The following is an 18,035-nucleotide window of genomic DNA, read 5'->3' as shown; positions in this document are numbered from 1 at the left end:
AATGTATGTTTAATTTTTTCTTGAAAACAGGGATGAGGCCCCCAAACCAACTTTAGCTCTAGAATATACATTTGGTAGAAGAGCAAAAGGACATAATACGGTAAAATGCTTTAATGGATTTTTTTTGTAGTTCTCTGGGTTGTCTGCAGTTCAAAACATGCTAGATAATCTCTCCTATAAATTATATTATAAGCAAGCTACTTACAACATGTTGAACATGTTGTGATCCTGGATGTAATCACAGAAAATGCAGCATGTCTGCAGAATGAATGGGACACAAGCATCGCTGCTTCGCATCAGGCTGTTTTCTTCAAACAGCGCTCTGCTGTAGCAGCACTATGTAAGTTTTCCTTGACACGGTGCAGCCAGAGCTAATCACTGTTTGAAGAGAACAGTCAAATTTACATCACGGTTTATTCAAGTCTAACTTTTTTCATTGTTTTATATTGCAAAATAGTTTAACTAGAATCCAAAAGTCAGATGAAATAATCCTTATACGTGACCAAGATGTATATATTGTGTAAAAAAAGAGTGAAATAATTAGTTCATAATCAATATGTTGTGGCGTATTTGGCTTAATATGCCAGTATAACTATATTCAGACATAAGATATTATTGTGTTTTCATTCCTAGGGCACACTGCTGCAAATGTTAATTTTTTTTTACAAAATGGCGTTTTTAGTCTAATAGGATTCAGCTTTGACTGTGCTTCAGGTGACTTATGCATGTTCCCTTGTGATCACCGGCACTAACACTTAAAGTGAACTTTAACCTAAGGCAGGGTGGCAAGTGAGTGACCTCTTATTTGATAGAGGGGAGTCTACTTTTTTACCTCGGGGTAAACTGCACCTTAAAGGGACACTGAACCCACATTTTTTCTTTCATGATTCAGAAAGAGCATGCAATTATAAGCAATTTTCTAATTTACTCCTATTATCAATTTTTCTTTGTTCTCTTGCTATCTTTATTGGATAAAGAAGGCATCTAAGCTAAGGAGCCAGCAAATTGTTTGTTCAGAACCACGGACAGCACTTGTATATTGCTGCTGTCCAATCAGCAAGGACAACCCAGTTTGTTCACCAAAAATGAGCCGGCATATAAACTTACATTCTTGCTTTTCAAATAAACATACCAAGAGAATGAAGAACATTTGATAATAGGAGTAAATTAGAAAGTTGTTTGCATGCTCTATCTGAATCGCGAAAGAAAAAATTTGGGTTCAGTGTCCCTTTAAGTACTGCACATGCTTTTTTAGGTTATTGCCTGTATTTTACAGGCTCAAGATGGGACGCATGAACCTGTGAGAGGCAGATCATCACTCTTAAAGTAGCAATAATCCGCACTTAAAAGTGCTATCTACCCTCATTTGTGTTAGAGCAACAAGTGACCCCTCATTTAAGAGGTGAGTCTTCCCTTTCATGTGAGCTTTTTAGCTCAGACTGGGGAGATAGGGGCTCTGTTAGAGACGTCCTGCCCCTCAGGGAAATACATCTGCAGGTTCTTGTCGCTATAAGGGTAATCACTTGCATTTTACAGGAAATTGCACACTTTTAAATCACACCACCCTCTAAATTTAAGGTGATCATCATGGTAATAATCACCTGCCACAAGTACACACTGGTGCAGTGTTTGACGAGGTGCAAGGAACACTTTTAGAGTCATTTTCCCACCCATATAACACACAGAAGTATGAAACACCATTTAAAAAGCAGTGTACCCCCTCTTTCTTCCAGTGTGGGATTTTACACCCTTTGTTATTAGTAAGTGATTTCCATAAAGAAATTCCTATGGTAATCACCTACCCAATGTTTTTACTTTATGGGGGGGCCGGCAGTGTCTCCAAAGGAGCCCCTACCCCCTAAAGACAGCATAGAACACAAATGCACGCAATACCTTTCACATGAAAGAGGGGATTACCCATTTTCAAATAAAGGGTCTCATGTCCCTTTACATAGCTGGTGATAGCCATAGGAATGCCAATCACCTGTTTTCTAGGCACCTTTTATTGCTCTTTGTGCTATTAAAGGGGTATTAACGCCCCAAAATAAGCACTTCAGTGTTTAAAAAAGCAGAGGCTCCTTTTTCAAAGCAGGGGTCACCTGCCCAGGTGGCTATCAGGTGATAACTATGGCATTGGTCATTACCTGACATGATCATATGGAACTACAGTATATCAAGTTGGTGAGGTATGCCTTAAGTTGCCCTTCAAAATTCATAGATTAACTTGAGACCTCTTATGTGAAAACAACAATGCTCTTTTGAAAGAGTTAAATCCCATGATTCAAATAAGGAGTTTTATGTCCGTATTGCTATCAAGGGATTGTCATAGTAATAATGATAACCTGGCTGTAGATGCTAGCCTCATTTTGTTGCATTATTGATAAAAGTGCTCAAAGATCTATGTTTGTCTGAACTAATAAAAAACTTTTGAGTATCAAAATAAATTGGAGAACTGGGTTAATGTAAAATATGTGATATTTTGTGATATTCTATTTAGGAAGAGTTTTTCTATAACCATTTTATGTTTTTTATTTAGTTTTTAATATTTTTTTTCTATGTTGAGTGAGTTTGGACAGGGGTAGAATCACACATATATTGTCAAGATACGTTGACCCACCCCTCTGGGAAATCAGAATGCTGTGTCGTTTTAAAATGTATCTAATATTTGTATGGCTAGATGTTTTATACCAACTCCTTTGAAAATCCTAAATGTTGGTGTTTTAGGAAGCTGAACTGATGCTAAATGTGGGACAGCAAAGTTTGAGTTTGAAATAAGTAGGAAATAATTACTCACATGCTTTCTACTATGTATGCTATAGAAAATGACATAAATGTATTTTGTTTTGCATTTGATATTGTGACATTTTCTTATAGTATGATATTTCTCTAAACTAAAGTTATTTTCTAAAAAGCTATCTCTGATGGGAAAAAAATAAAGTATAATTAGTGTGGTCACTGACACTCAAAAAAAGTTTAAAATCGTGAGTAAATGCAATGAGGGTCAAACAGCACAGGGACAAGGAGGAGTGATAGGGTTAAATCACTTGCTGGGCTTGTGCAACATCCATTTTATTATAACAAATGTGCATCTTTTGCACAAAGCTTATCCAAATAATAAATAAACCAATATGGGCACAGCAATAGAGGGTAAAATCACAAAGTTCACTTTGCATGTGGGGTGCACATAGAAAAGGTCCCTGTTTTCCCTTACTTGCCTAAATGTTGTAAATCAATTCCACAGCGCGACTTGAATTCTTGAGAACAATGCTTCTTCTTTATTATTTATATACACATTTAAAAAACATGCAATGTTTTGGCCTGACTGGCCTTAATCAAGAATTCAAGTGGTGCTGTGGAATTGATTTACAACATTTATCCAAATAATAAATGCTTATCATACCATATATTGTCCAACATTTCTTATCTATAAGAGGTTATTTCCCATGGGTATTGGACCAGCACCAAAACATCCCTCATATATAATTCACCAATGTTCCCACTGAAAGAAATACTCCAACTGTACAGGGAGTGCAGAATTATTAGGCAAATGAGTATTTTGACCACATCATCTTCTTTATGCATGTTGTCTTACTCCAAGCTGTATAGGCTCGAAAGCCTACTACCAATTAAGCATATTAGGTGATGTGCATCTCTGTAATGAGAAGGGGTGTGGTCTAATGACATCAACACCCTATATCAGGTGTGCATAATTATTAGGCAACTTCCTTTCCTTTGGCAAAATGGGTCAAAAGAAGGACTTGACAGGCTCAGAAAAGTAAAAAATAGTGAGATATCTTGCAGAGGGATGCAGCAGTCTTAAAATTGCAAAGCTTCTGAAGCGTGATCATCGAACAATCAAGCGTTTCATTCAAAATAGTCAACAGGGTCGCAAGAAGCGTGTGGAAAAACCAAGGCGCAAAATAACTGCCCATGAACTGAGAAAAGTCGAGCGTGCAGCTGCCAAGATGCCACTTGCCACCAGTTTGGCCATATTTCAGAGCTGCAACATCACTGGAGTGCCCAAAAGCACAAGGTGTGCAATACTCAGAGACATGGCCAAGGTAAGAAAGGCTGAAAGACGACCACCACTGAACAAGACACACAAGCTGAAACGTCAAGACTGGGCCAAGAAATATCTCAAGACTGATTTTTCTAAGGTTTTATGGACTGATGAAATGAGAGTGAGTCTTGATGGGCCAGATGGATGGGCCCGTGGCTGGATTGGTAAAGGGCAGAGAGCTCCAGTCCGACTCAGACGCCAGCAAGGTGGAGGTGGAGTACTGGTTTGGGCTGGTATCATCAAAGATGAGCTTGTGGGGCCTTTTCGGGTTGAGGATGGAGTCAAACTCAACTCCCAGTCCTACTGCCAGTTTCTGGAAGACACCTTCTTCAAGCAGTGGTACAGGAAGAAGTCTGCATCCTTCAAGAAAAACATGATTTTCATGCAGGACAATGCTCCATCACACGCGTCCAAGTACTCCACAGCGTGGCTGGCAAGAAAGGGTATAAAAGAAGAAAATCTAATGACATGGCCTCCTTGTTCACCTGATCTGAACCCCATTGAGAACCTGTGGTCCATCATCAAATGTGAGATTTACAAGGAGGGAAAACAGTACACCTCTCTGAACAGTGTCTGGGAGGCTGTGGTTGCTGCTGCACGCAATGTTGATGGTGAACAGATCAAAACACTGACAGAATCCATGGATGGCAGGCTTTTGAGTGTCCTTGCAAAGAAAGGTGGCTATATTGATCACTGATTTGTTTTTGTTTTGTTTTTGAATGTCAGAAATGTATATTTGTGAATGTTGAGATGTTATATTGGTTTCACTGGTAAAAATAAATAATTGAAATGCGTATATATTTGTTTTTTGTTAAGTTGCCTAATAATTATGCACAGTAATAGTCACCTGCACACACAGATATCCCCCTAAAATAGCTAAAACTAAAAACAAACTAAAAACTACTTCCAAAAATATTCAGCTTTGATATTAATGAGTTTTTTGGGTTCATTGAGAACATGGTTGTTGTTCAATAATAAAATTAATCCTCAAAAATACAACTTGCCTAATAATTCTGCACTCCCTGTAGTTAATATTTGTAACAAACAACCTGTCTGAGCATGCGTATTCTCAGTGTCAGGTGGAGTGCTGTTGTTTCAAAATGAAATAAGCTGGAATCAATGGCTGAGAGGCCCAAATCACTACAAATCCTTATTAGAGCACTGGATGTAAACACAGTGTTCAAACAAAGTCCAGGGGTAAGAGAGTGATGAGACTAAACTTAGTAGCTGAACTCTCTCAGGTACTTTAATCAGCTCCTACAAAACAAACAAAATTTAAGTACTAGAAAGTAACTGTAAGTTTGCAAATCCAAATATCAAAGAAAAACATACCTTTGTAAAAGTTTATCCTTCTATCCAGACAAATATAAACTTGCATAAGTTACTTAAATGCACATCTTCTGATAGCAGAGAAATACAGGGTTAAAATAACCTAAGTCAGACAGACCGTGTTAAGGCCTCACAGGAAAAAGCAGCACAAAATCATTAAACAAATGCAGAGTCCACAAACAAGCTAAAGTCATAAACCAAGTCAGTCCAAACAAATGGTCAAACAGAAGCATAGTAAGGGGAAGCAGAAGTCAGTCCAATATACCCAAACAGAAATTTCCAGTGTAAGAGGAATTAACTTAATACACAAGCAACCTCATGCTACAAACACAGAGCTAATATATAATATAGACTACGGCAATTAAGGACTAATCTTTTAGGCCTCCTTAAAGTGAATGTAAAGTCAGCTGTTCACGCAAATACCACTTTAAAGGTTATGTAAAAATAGGTCGACTTTAATTAATCATTATTTTAATAAATTTTTTATTGTCTTGTATTTTATTGTTTTATACCTTCGCTCGATATTCAATTCCTCCGCCCGACATCTTCTATTTTTGATTGGCAGAGTATGCTAAATTTACTCAACCAATCATAGAATCCCCCCAGGGGGACCAAACCCCTTTTTCGCAATGTCACTCGTTTTGAAAGCGCCTGCGTTACATTGCTATTCTTCCTCTGATCTCCGATGCGCGTTCACGCTTCGCTCATGCGCTGTACAATTTTTTTTCGGTCTTTCTCATTTTTCCACACTCTTCCTACCGCCAGGTAAGTTGCGATCATACCGGGTATGATTTTAAAAAATGTAGAATGACTTTGTAGACATACTTTATCAAAATCAACATTATTGTGCTTGGTAAAATAAGGAAATATGATAATTGGGAATATGTAGCTGCTGAACTCGATGCAACGATAGTATTCAATGAATGTATTCATTCATTGAATACTATGTTGCTATTTAACTGAAATGCCGTGGAACGCATGCGCGGTTGTTGTCAGGGACGGGAGTGCGCTTTGCCACTACGTAAACAGCGGCTGGGACCGCTCTATACGTAAGAAGGAATAAAATCAGGAAGTAGCGGATGGGAGGAGCTGCTCATGAAAACGGCCGAAAATTGGTGATAAAAATAAAACATTTACTCTTATATATATATATATATATTTTTTTTTTTTGTAAAGTTGTGGTTTTAATTATTATACATACAAGGAATTAAGATGTGCCCTCAAAACAATGAAACTTAACATTCACTTTAAAGGTACAGTACGCCTAACTGCACAGGAACAGAAATAACTCTAAGACAAACACCAATCATGATAATATTGCTGCACTTAGGGTTCATTTCAGAATGATATTGTGACAAGTTTTGTGCATATTTAATTCGCTCAGCTCATTAAACAAAAGGAAAATCACACAAAATGAATATAACCACAAATGTTTTAGTGGAGTAATACAGTGGTGTGGTGACTCACAAAGCATTACGTTCTGCAAATTACATTATGTACATATATTTACTTATTACTCATAAAATGAAATGCTAAATAGCATCTTGCCAGAACCCTTCTGAATCATCCAACCTCAGTTATCCCACACTGGAGAATATCTCAAATAAATATAGCAATTTTATAATAAAGTAATTTGAATCCAATGCACACAAATTGAACATATAATGAATGTAAGACGTAATAGTTATATGATACTACATGCATCATAATTTACTTAAAAGGACACTAAACTCAATATCTTTCATGCATATGAACAATCATTTTTTAAATATAAAAATATACGGTAGATAAATATTATTTAACAGAAAAGGGTAAGGTAAAAGTATTTAATTTTGAGTCAGGAAGGTATGTCTGTACTCAGTAGGTTTATGGGATAAAAGTGATTAGGGCACTTACCATAGGTCTTCGTACAGAGGAATTGTAATCATTGATTTTTGCTATCTAGCAACATCCATGTTTGTATTCATCTGGCACAAAACACATTGCTTTACAAACTTTATGGTTCATCAAATGATAATAATAATTGTTTTGTAGGTGTGGTGTTTTAAATGATTAAATCTTTTTTTTTTTTGTAGCCTAAAGATGTAGCTCATTTTTGGGAACTTGGTGGGGGAACATCACTACTGGAGCTAGTGAAAATCCCAATTACTATTGATAACATACGGTAAGTAATAACAAAGATATCTGAGTATGACCATATGGTGTGGATATGCTTTTAATGTGCCCTATTACAGTGCTATGATAAAAATGATAGTTATGCATAACATTTGTCAGTCTTTTAAAGTGACATGCTAGCTCAAATACTAAATCACTTGAAAGTGATGCAGCATAGCTGTAAAAAGCTGGTTCGAAATATCGCATAAACATCTCTTTGTAAAATCTGGAAAATAGGAAGTTTGTTGCTATAGGAATTACTGTTCCAGAGATAAGATAGTTCACCTAATGCTTCTAAAATAACCAATGAATGTTTTGTTCTACAACTATTTCCTGATGTAGGACTTTATTGCTGTTGCCTGTCAGTATTTAGAAATAACTGTTCTTCATAGTCTTGTGTTTTCACAAACCTTAAATGAAACCTTGACATGATTGAGACCCTCATCCCCGATGACTAAAATCCATGGTAATCACTTGGAAATATGGCTCTTCTATCAGAAAACCTTTTCTGGATTTAAGAAACAGCAATGCAGATACACCTGAAGGATTTAGCTAAACAATTTGTATTTGCAACCTATATGAAGAGAATATGTGCCAATATAACTAGTTCACCTATAGAATCATATATGATATTGCTCCTATCATACTTAATGATACACTGACCAACAGAGACTTCTAAAAACAACTTAGATGCTAAAATGTTGGAATTCTACTCTCTGAAATAACTTGGGAACAATTGACTCATCCAGGTGATGTAAGAACTAAATACATTTTCTCCTTTTCAACAAAACTGGGATCAAACATGTAACAGCACCTTCTGCATTCTTACAATGTTTTCTAATACTTCCCTTCATGGATTACCATTCCAAGACAAACTTACAGCAGCCACTTCCTACTGAAAATTGGAGGAATTTGAAATCCATTTTTTGTAAGAGACACATGAAGATATCCACCCTTCTAATAATTTGAAACCACAAAATAGTCTGAACTGAACATTAATTATGTCAAAAGATTTCATCTTTAGTCTTCAAACATTCAGGCAGTTTACTTTCAACGAAACCTAAAGAAGATCTAACAAAATGGAAAAAGGCCAACACTTGTTTCCTTTTATTGTTTAGCAAGAAGAGTGCTTCATACATCATATTGGTAATATAGACATGAATCTTAGGGCCTTAATGTTGCATTACCTTTAAAGGAATGAAAAGCACATACATTATAAAACAAGTGTCTGCCACCCAGGGCTTAAGCAGTAATAGCCCCTTTTGCTACTATCATGTTTCAGTATCTTCTATAGAAAATGCCCTGGTGTTTAACAATCCAAAATAGCCACCATAACAGTGCTGTGTCCTGGATGCCAAATCATATTCAAGATCAGAGGATATTCTTTAATAGATCTTGGAATTGACGACATAATTATAAGTTTTACCACTGGCAATTGCATATGATTTTAATGGGGTCAATTTATTAAAGGCTTCGCAAGCTTTTTGACCCACTACAACTGCAGGTTCTCACAAGAGAACCTGCAGTCTGTATTTAACAATCTCCTTGGTCTCGTCCAACTGGGGAGATTGACAGCTCTTACCCGCGCGTGATTGGCTGTAGCACTCGTGTGCAATGCTGAATTCCGCCAGGGGAATTCAGCCCACCAGAGGCGAGCTGCGGCGGACAGGGGCGATTATATGCGCCCCTGTCCGCTGCAGCTTGATAAATCAACCCAATAATGTCCTTGGTTGATAAAACGTAATGAGGAGGATTTTTATTGTAAACTAAAATATAATATAAGCAAAGGAAAAATTAAACATAAACAAAACTAAAAACAGCAATCACAAAACTAACTAAAATAAAATAATTATTGTACATCATTTTTGTAATCTCGCCTTTATCACATTAACTGATAGTGCAGTGATTTCTAGAAAGTCATTTTAATAAGAAACCAGGCATCTAAGCAAGTAAAGTTACTAATAGCACTGCTACATTATAATGTTGTGGCTAAATTGAAAATGAAATAAAAATTGGTTAATAAAATAATAACTAAACTCTTAACAAAACCATTCCTCAGACTTTCTAAAAACTGAAACTTATTGATTGTTGAAAAACAAATTTAAAAATCCCAAACTATTATTAATCTTGATAGTGAGTTGTCTTATGTGTATAATAAAGGGACACAGTAAGTTTTATTTGCTTCATTAAACCCATGGAACCAAAGGCATATAAGCAGAATTCACTAGTACTTGTAGGAGGAGGTCATCCGCCAGATGATATGGGGTCTTTATTTAAGATCTATGTAAATGAAAAGGTTACAATGCCTTTTTTTTATTTATATATGCAAAAAGAAAATATTTTATTGCTGAGTGTTTTTTTTTTTTTTTTATAACCAAAAATTTCCCGAGAAAGGACATCAACATAACTAACAATTACTGGAGTCTTTTGTCCACTTTTCTTCGGTAGGCACAAATATAAAGAAGCCTCAGGAAAACCAAAGTGGTTCTTTAAAGGGACATATACAGTACAAGTGCTTATCTGTGAATGCATTTACTTGTCAAACTTAGTGCATTGAAGCTCCTTCATCAAAGAGTACCAAGAGAATGAAGCAGAATTAGTAATAGAAGTAAACTGGAAAATTTAAAATTGCATGCTCCATCTGAATTATGAAAGAAAATGCTTGGGTTTGATGTCCCTTTAATAGTTTTATTTTCTTTAAGATGGTGCTCACACATGTATAGAAATTTGTCTGCTTTTTATCTTACATATAAATGTCATTATTAAAATGACGTTTAAAAGGATCGTCCAGCTTTAAAATGCCATACAATTCTTTAGTTAACAATATAATGGCTAGATTACGAGTTGTGCATTAGGCTTAAAAAGCAGCGTTGGCCGGTCCCAACGCTGCTTTTTAACGCCCGCTGGTATTACGAGTCTTGAAGGTACAGGTGTACCGCTCACTTTTTTGTCCAGACTTGGAAATACCGCAAATCCACTTACGTAAATTGCATATCCTCTTTTTTCAATGGGACTTGCATAGCAACACTAAAATTAAATTTTTAACCCCATATCTGCCGAACCGGACATCGCTGCCACTATAATAAATATATTAACCCCTAAACCGCCGCACTCCTGCCTCGCAAACATTAGTTAAATATTATTAACCCCTAATCTTCCGTCCCTAACATCGCCGACACCTACCTACATTTATTAACCCCTAATCTGCCGCCCCCAACGTCGCTGCCACTATACTAAAGTTATTAACCCCTAAATCTAAGTCTAACCCTAACCCCCCCAACTTAAATATAATTTAAATAAATCTAAATAAAATTCCTATCATTAACTAAATTATTCCTATTTAAAACTAAATACCTATAAAATAAACCCTAAGCTAGCTACAATATAACTAATAGTTACATTGTAGCTAGCTTAGGGTTAATTTTTATTTTACAGGCAAGTTTGTATTTATTTTAACTAGGTAGAATAGTTATTAAATAATTATTAACTATTTAATAACTACCTAGCTAAAATAAATACAAAGTTACCTGTAAAATAAACTCTAACCTAAGTTACAATTACACCTAACACTACACTATAATTAAATGTATTCCCTAAATTAAATACAATTAAATTAAATGATCTAAAGTACAAAACCCCCCACTAAATTACAGAAAATAATAAACAAATTACAATATTTTTAAATGTTAGGTTAGGTTTTATTTTACAGGTAACTTTGTATTTATTTTAGCTAGGTAGTTATTAAATAGTTAATAACTATTTAATAACTATTCTACCTAGTTAAAATAAATACAAACTTGCCTGTAAAATAAAAATAAACACTAAGCTAGCTACAATGTAACTATTAGTTATATTGTAGCTAGCTTAGGGTTTATTTTACAGGTAAGTATTTAGTTTTAAATAGGAATAATTTAGTTAATTATAGTAATTTTATTTCGATTTCTTTTAATTATATTTAAGTTAGGGGGTGTTAGGTTTAGGGTTAGACTTAGGTTTAGGGGTTAATAACTTTAATATAGTGGCGGCGACGTTGGGGGCGACAGATTAGGGGTTAATAAATGTAGGTAGGTGGCGTCGACATAGGGGGCAGCAGATTAGGGGCTCATGAGTATAATGTAGGTGGCGGCTGTGTCCGGAGCGGCAGATTAGGGGTTAATAATATAATGTAGGTGTCGGCGATGTCGGGGGCGGCAGATTAGGGGTTAATAAGTGTAAGATTAGGGGTGTTTAGACTCTGGGTTCATGTTAGGGTGTTAGGTGTAGACATAACTTTTATTTCCCAATAGGAATCAATGGGGCTGCGGGTGCTTTACGCTGCATTTTTGCAGGTGTTAGACTTTTTTTCAGCCGGCTCTCCCCGTTGATTCCTATGGGGAAATCGTGCACGAGCACGTTACACGAGCTTACCGCTAACGTAAGCAGCGCTGGTATTGGAGTGCGGTAAGGAGCAAAATTTTGCTCAACGCTCACTTCTTGTCTGGGTTGTAAAAACCCGTAATACCAGCGCTGTCTGTAAGTGAGCGGTGAGCATAAACTGCTCGTTAGCACCGCATAGCCTCTAACGCAAAGCTCGTAATCTAGGTGTAAGTGTCTTTACTACTATATAATTTATGTTCCAAACTGGATGACACCATACCTCCTTCTGTAAGTGGGCCTTTCTTGTTAATATAAAACCACCACCCCTGTTTTGGCTACAAAGGCATGTGTAATATGAAAAAAAAAGCCTTGTTAATTATGACGCACATTGTTCATTTTATTATATCATTATTAATCAAATAAAGATGGAAAATAACTAGTATTAAACTAGTCTTATATTCTGAGTGATGATGGAGTGAAAAAAAAGTTAATTTATTTCTTATATATAGAGAAATTTATGCCCAAAATATATTCCTTATGAATTCATAGTTATTGCTGATGCCACTCAATATTTTAACTTTTTTTTTATTTTTTATTATTAAATAGTTTTTAGCTATGATATTGATGTCTCTTTCTTGCTAGAGGAAGCATAGACCACTAGATGGAGTGTTATCCTTACTTATAACAAATATGTGTGTGTTGTGACCGCTTCTGCATATTGCTGTCATGTACTTGTGCAGAAGTAGGACTTCAAGTTAATGTAATGCATAGAAAAATTACTTCACCACCATACCCAAGAGCTCATTCATTTAACAGAAGGCTCTAAGGCTTTATGTGGAAAAAAACTCAAGCATAATTTATATATTTTTAAATAGATATATGATTAAAAAAATAAATAAATGAAAGGTGGTAACCAGACTTCAGAAGACACATAAAGATGTTTATAATTGAGAAATTATTTACGATGGGATCAAGGTGTAGTATATGATTTTGAAACATTAAACTAGCATAAATAACATTATTTGCCTTTGCAAATACGTTTTTCTTTTATTTTTGGTGTTTTCATGAATTACAGGACATTTTCTATAGTACTTGTTCTTGACCTTTCAAAACCCAATGAACTTTGGCCAACACTGGAAAACCTTCTGCAGGTCACCAGGAAACACGCGGATCAGGTTATTGCTACTATTGGAAAAACAAATTCCAAATCTGCCAACCAATTAAAACAGAATATTTGGAGAAGTTTGCCAAAAGATCATCCTGTAAGTTTTTATTTTAGTCAACTTTTTAACACTTTTTCATAGCTCTATAGTTAGAATGCAGCAAGTAAAAGGTAACCCTTTAAGGCCTTTATTCCTCATGTATCAAATGTGTCTGCATAAAAAGCAGAAAGCATACTAAAAAGGAAGAGACGTTAATTACATAATTAAATGATATCTCAGCACTTATAAATCAACTAATTGACATCACAAATGATTCACTTCATTTTGTTATCAGAAGTTAATCATTATTTAAACATATTAGGCCAGATGAACACAGAAATACATACTTACACATATATAGACATATATAGAAGTACATTAAAGCCCTTTGCAGTAAGTAGATGAAAACATGTAAAAACATATTTATTAAATATTTATTTTTAATAAAGGTTTTCACTATGTATTTACTGTAAATATCTCACATTTCTATGTTCTGCACATAGGGGAATATGTTCTATGCATTTATAAATTGATATTCCAATATATATATATATATATATATATATATATATATATATATATATATATATATATATATATATATATATATATATATATATATATATATATATGTATATACCTATAACTATATATAACAATGTGTGTGTGTATGTATGTATGTGTATATATATATATATATATATATATATATATATATATAAAACAATGTGTGTGTGTATGTATGTATGTGTATATATATATATATATATATATATATATATATATATATATATATATAAACTATATATAACAATGTGTGTATGTATGTATGTGTATATATATATATATATAAACTATATATTACAATGTGTGTGTGTATGTATGTATGTGTATATATATATATATATATATATATATATATATATATATATAAACTATATATAACAATGTGTGTGTGTATGTATGTATGTGTATATATATATATATATAAACTATATATAACAATGTGTGTATGTATGTATGTGTATATATATATATATATATAAACTATATATAACAATGTGTGTATGTATGTATGTGTATATATATATATATATATAAACTATATATAACAATGTGTGTGTGTATGTATGTATGTGTATATATATATATATATAAACTATATATAACAATGTGTGTGTGTATGTATGTATGTGTATATATATATATATATATATATATATATATAAACTATATATAACAATGTGTGTGTGTATGTATGTATGTGTATATATATATATATATAAACTATATATAACAATGTGTGTGTGTATGTATGTATGTGTATATATATATATATATATATATATATATATATATATATATATATATATATAAACTATATATAACAATGTGTGTGTGTATGTATGTATGTGTATATATATATATATATATATATATATATATATATATATATATATATATATATACAATGGAATGTGAAATATTTATATTTTCTTGTTGGGTTAGCTCACATGAGAATATGCAATTGGGTTTGCGCGCAAGTTGGGTGTTAGGTTTTTAGTTTTTCCCCCCACCTTTTTTGCTCCTTTGACTTCTATGAGGGAATAGGTTATCACATTTGATATTCTAAGTTCGACTACTTGCGCTCATCTGGTTAGCACACGAGCAAAAACAGTTTACTTTCAATTTATAATACGGGAGCAAACCGACACGTGCAAAAAGCGCACTTCTAGCGCAGTTAACACTCGAGCGGGAGTGTTAATTAGCGCTCCACTTGGAATTGGGCACATTATTAATAAATATGATTCCCTATGCGTTCTTTGATAATTTAAAAAAACAAAACTACCTGCAATGCTCATAGACGATCATAAATGTGTCTTTGCTTGTATAAGAACCAAATGTTGTTTTTATTTATTTTTTTGCAAACAGGACAAAGAATTAATTGATCCCTTTCCTTTGCCATTACTAATTATTGGTAGCAAGTTTGACATATTTCAGGTGAGATTTATTTAACTTATTAATTTTAATGTGTTGTGTATGAAAGCGCATCTGAATTAAATTACTGAAGTTTTGACATATCCATGTTACGCCCTCATTTGATTATTTGAGATAAGTAAAAGGTTTCAAATACATGAAAAAAATGTTGAACTACTCATTAAGTTGAATTATGAATGTTTCCGGAGTTACAGAAATTAAAAAAATACTAGCTTTGATTTACTTGATTTTAGAACCTTTTTTTTTTTTTTTTAAATGGACTAAGGTCTCTTAATTCCTCTATTGTTCTTTTGAATAAATGTAGCTTTGCAGGGGTTAGATACAAAGTTATATGTAAGCAACAATGCAATAATAAAATAATCTAATACGTTAAACCATTCTGTCTTTTTGCACTTTTATGTCCATTAAACAAAATGTTAGATTGTATCTTACTTAAAGGGATAGAAAAGTCAAAATTAAACTTACATGATTCCTATAGAGCATGCAATTTTAGGACACTTTTAAATTCACTTCTATTTTCAAATGTGCTTCATTCTCATTGTATCCCTTGTTGAAAAATAATACACACAAATCCTAGACTAGAGCGAGCTAGCTGATGATTGGTGCCTGCACACATTTGTCTCTTGTGATTGGATAAATAGATATGCCCAGTTAGCTGCTAGTTGTGCAATTCTATTCTTTCAGCAAACGTTAACAAGAGTATGAAGCATATTTGATAATAGAAGTAAATTGAAAAGTTGTTTAAAATTGTTAATTCTATCCAAATCATAAAAGAAAATTTGGGGGTTTCCTGTCCCTTTAATTTTTGGACCCCCTTATAGTATTCAATAAAATACAGATATACAGGATTCATTTGATACTGTATAACTAACTGTTTTCTCACTCAAACATCTGTTTCATTTTAGGAATTTGATTCTGAAAAAAGGAAAATAATAAGCAAGACACTTCGATTTGTATCACATTATTATGGAGCATCATTATTGGTTTGTTTGCGTCCTATTTTTATTTAACAATTTACAAAACAGTTAAATATTCTAGTCCTTGAAAACTCACAGATAGGCAGCTACACATATTACATTATAGTTATGTATAGATTTATTTTAAAGACAATAGCTTTTGTAGTTGATAGGAAAATATGAGGGGTTTGTAAAAGTTTGAGTAATTTTATAACTAACATGTAGTTGATCATATTTAAAACGTGAATACATTTAATTGTTTTAAAAAAAAAAAATCTGAAGTAAAAAAAGCAACCTTGTTTATTGGCATGTGAAGTAAGCATGGGTAAGAACTTAGACTCTGACAAAAAGCTGTACGCACAACAAAAAAAATGACTCTCCAACAAGCAAAAAAATGCGTATTCAACTAGTCCAAAGTGCAGAATGTTAAAAGTCAAGAAATCATTTGGGAAATTTCCTAAAAAATGTTTTTGTTGATCAGAATAGCTGTAACAAATGGTTCCAATGCAAGTTGTTGCGGGTCTTTTTGTGACCCTTGTTCATTTCATGGTGTATTGCAGGCTTTTTAAATGTTATGGAATGTATTTGAATTTGAAAACCCTGTGAAAAGCCATCATGTGCATTTGCAGGGGAACTTTCATTTATTTGAACATGGACCATAGATAGTTTAGGGAAAGTGAGCAAGAATTTCATAACTCATTTAGCCTGAAATTACTATTTTCTTTTTGCGCTTGTTTTGGCTGGAAAATCTTTGATGCAGCATTATGTACTATAACACAAAACAAACAAATACATATATAAAGTGTGTAGATTGGGTTAAACAAAACCGTGCCCTATTTTCATTATGAAAATCTTACTTCCACTAAAACATATTTCATATTTTCTAGTTCACAAGCAAATCTGAATCTCTCACTCTTAAAACAGCAACACGTTCATTTATAAATCATTTGGCATTTGGATTAGACAAAAGGTAAGAATCTACAATACTAAACAATTTAGCTACCCGTATTCTTATGGAATATTTGTTATTTTTGTCTTTGGTTATGTATTTACTATTTTTGTTTTAATTTCCTTGGCTTAAATAACTAATCTGCAATGGCCATTATTATTATTAGACGTACATTTGGAGAATTCATTATATATACGAATGCCAAATATGGCCACAGGTAGCAGCATTCGGGTATTTCTGGAGTTGGATTTGTTTGTGTTGAAAGTGCAACACACAAAGATCTGTGCAAATCCAGATCTTTGTGCGTTGCACTTTCACAAAAATAATTCCGATGCCGAAATACCCAAATGCAGCTACCCATGGCCATATTCCTCATTAGCTTGTATAACAAATCGCCAAATGCACATATCTAATTGTTATTTCTTTTATTCTTAAGTATATTCATATTGATTTGTAAATCTTTTTCTGATATCCTAAGTAAGAAAATACTTGTGTATATTGTGTGAAAAATGCCTTGTACATACTGTATATTATATGCTGGGTGCTGCCACCCAATGTATAATGTTTGTAAATTATATTCTGTAGTTTTGTCTGATAAAAACAGAAACCTAGACACAACAAAGAAGGAAGAACCACTCATGGGCTGTCATGCTTATATTCAGAGACTGTTAACCAATAACGTTATTAATGCTACCTCTTTTTTTAAAACTGTTTTAGAATTGAAATATTCAGTGAACTGTTACTATATCATCAAAGTATTATCTAAATTTTGGATGGAGTTGATACTTTGATTTGGGTAGTATTTTCTTTAGGCAGTGCAGGGGCAATAGCAGCACAACACACTGTTGGGGATATCTCCCTACTATCCTCTACATTGACTAGGTTACTACATGGATGTTGCAGTAAAATACAAACAAAAACATGGTTTTCTTTCATATTAATGGTGACAGCATTTAAAGCAGCAAATAAATAATTTCCAGTTGGTTAATTTCAAGCGTTTTAAAAAGGCTTACATTTTAAACAGAAATTCA

The 18,035-nt window shown here is 33.6% G+C and overlaps 1 protein-coding gene across 2 annotated transcripts in view; it reads left to right on the top strand.

The window, feature by feature from the left end:
• The window catches only part of DYNC2LI1 (dynein cytoplasmic 2 light intermediate chain 1), a 217,197-nt gene that overhangs the window by 43,043 nt on the left and 156,119 nt on the right, over positions 1-18,035 (top strand). For both annotated transcript variants that reach the window (XM_053712283.1, XM_053712284.1), the window contains exons 4-9: positions 31-100; positions 7,465-7,553; positions 12,975-13,161; positions 15,034-15,102; positions 16,005-16,082; positions 16,943-17,025. In XM_053712283.1, the coding sequence (XP_053568258.1) occupies positions 31-100; positions 7,465-7,553; positions 12,975-13,161; positions 15,034-15,102; positions 16,005-16,082; positions 16,943-17,025 (576 nt within the window). The remainder of the gene's footprint in view (positions 1-30; positions 101-7,464; positions 7,554-12,974; positions 13,162-15,033; positions 15,103-16,004; positions 16,083-16,942; positions 17,026-18,035) is intronic.

This window comes from Bombina bombina, chromosome 4 (genome assembly GCF_027579735.1).
Source record: "Bombina bombina isolate aBomBom1 chromosome 4, aBomBom1.pri, whole genome shotgun sequence".
Lineage (NCBI taxonomy): Eukaryota > Metazoa > Chordata > Amphibia > Anura > Bombinatoridae > Bombina > Bombina bombina.
Note: the sequence above shows the minus strand (reverse complement) of the source record. Positions and strands in the feature narration are given on the sequence as shown.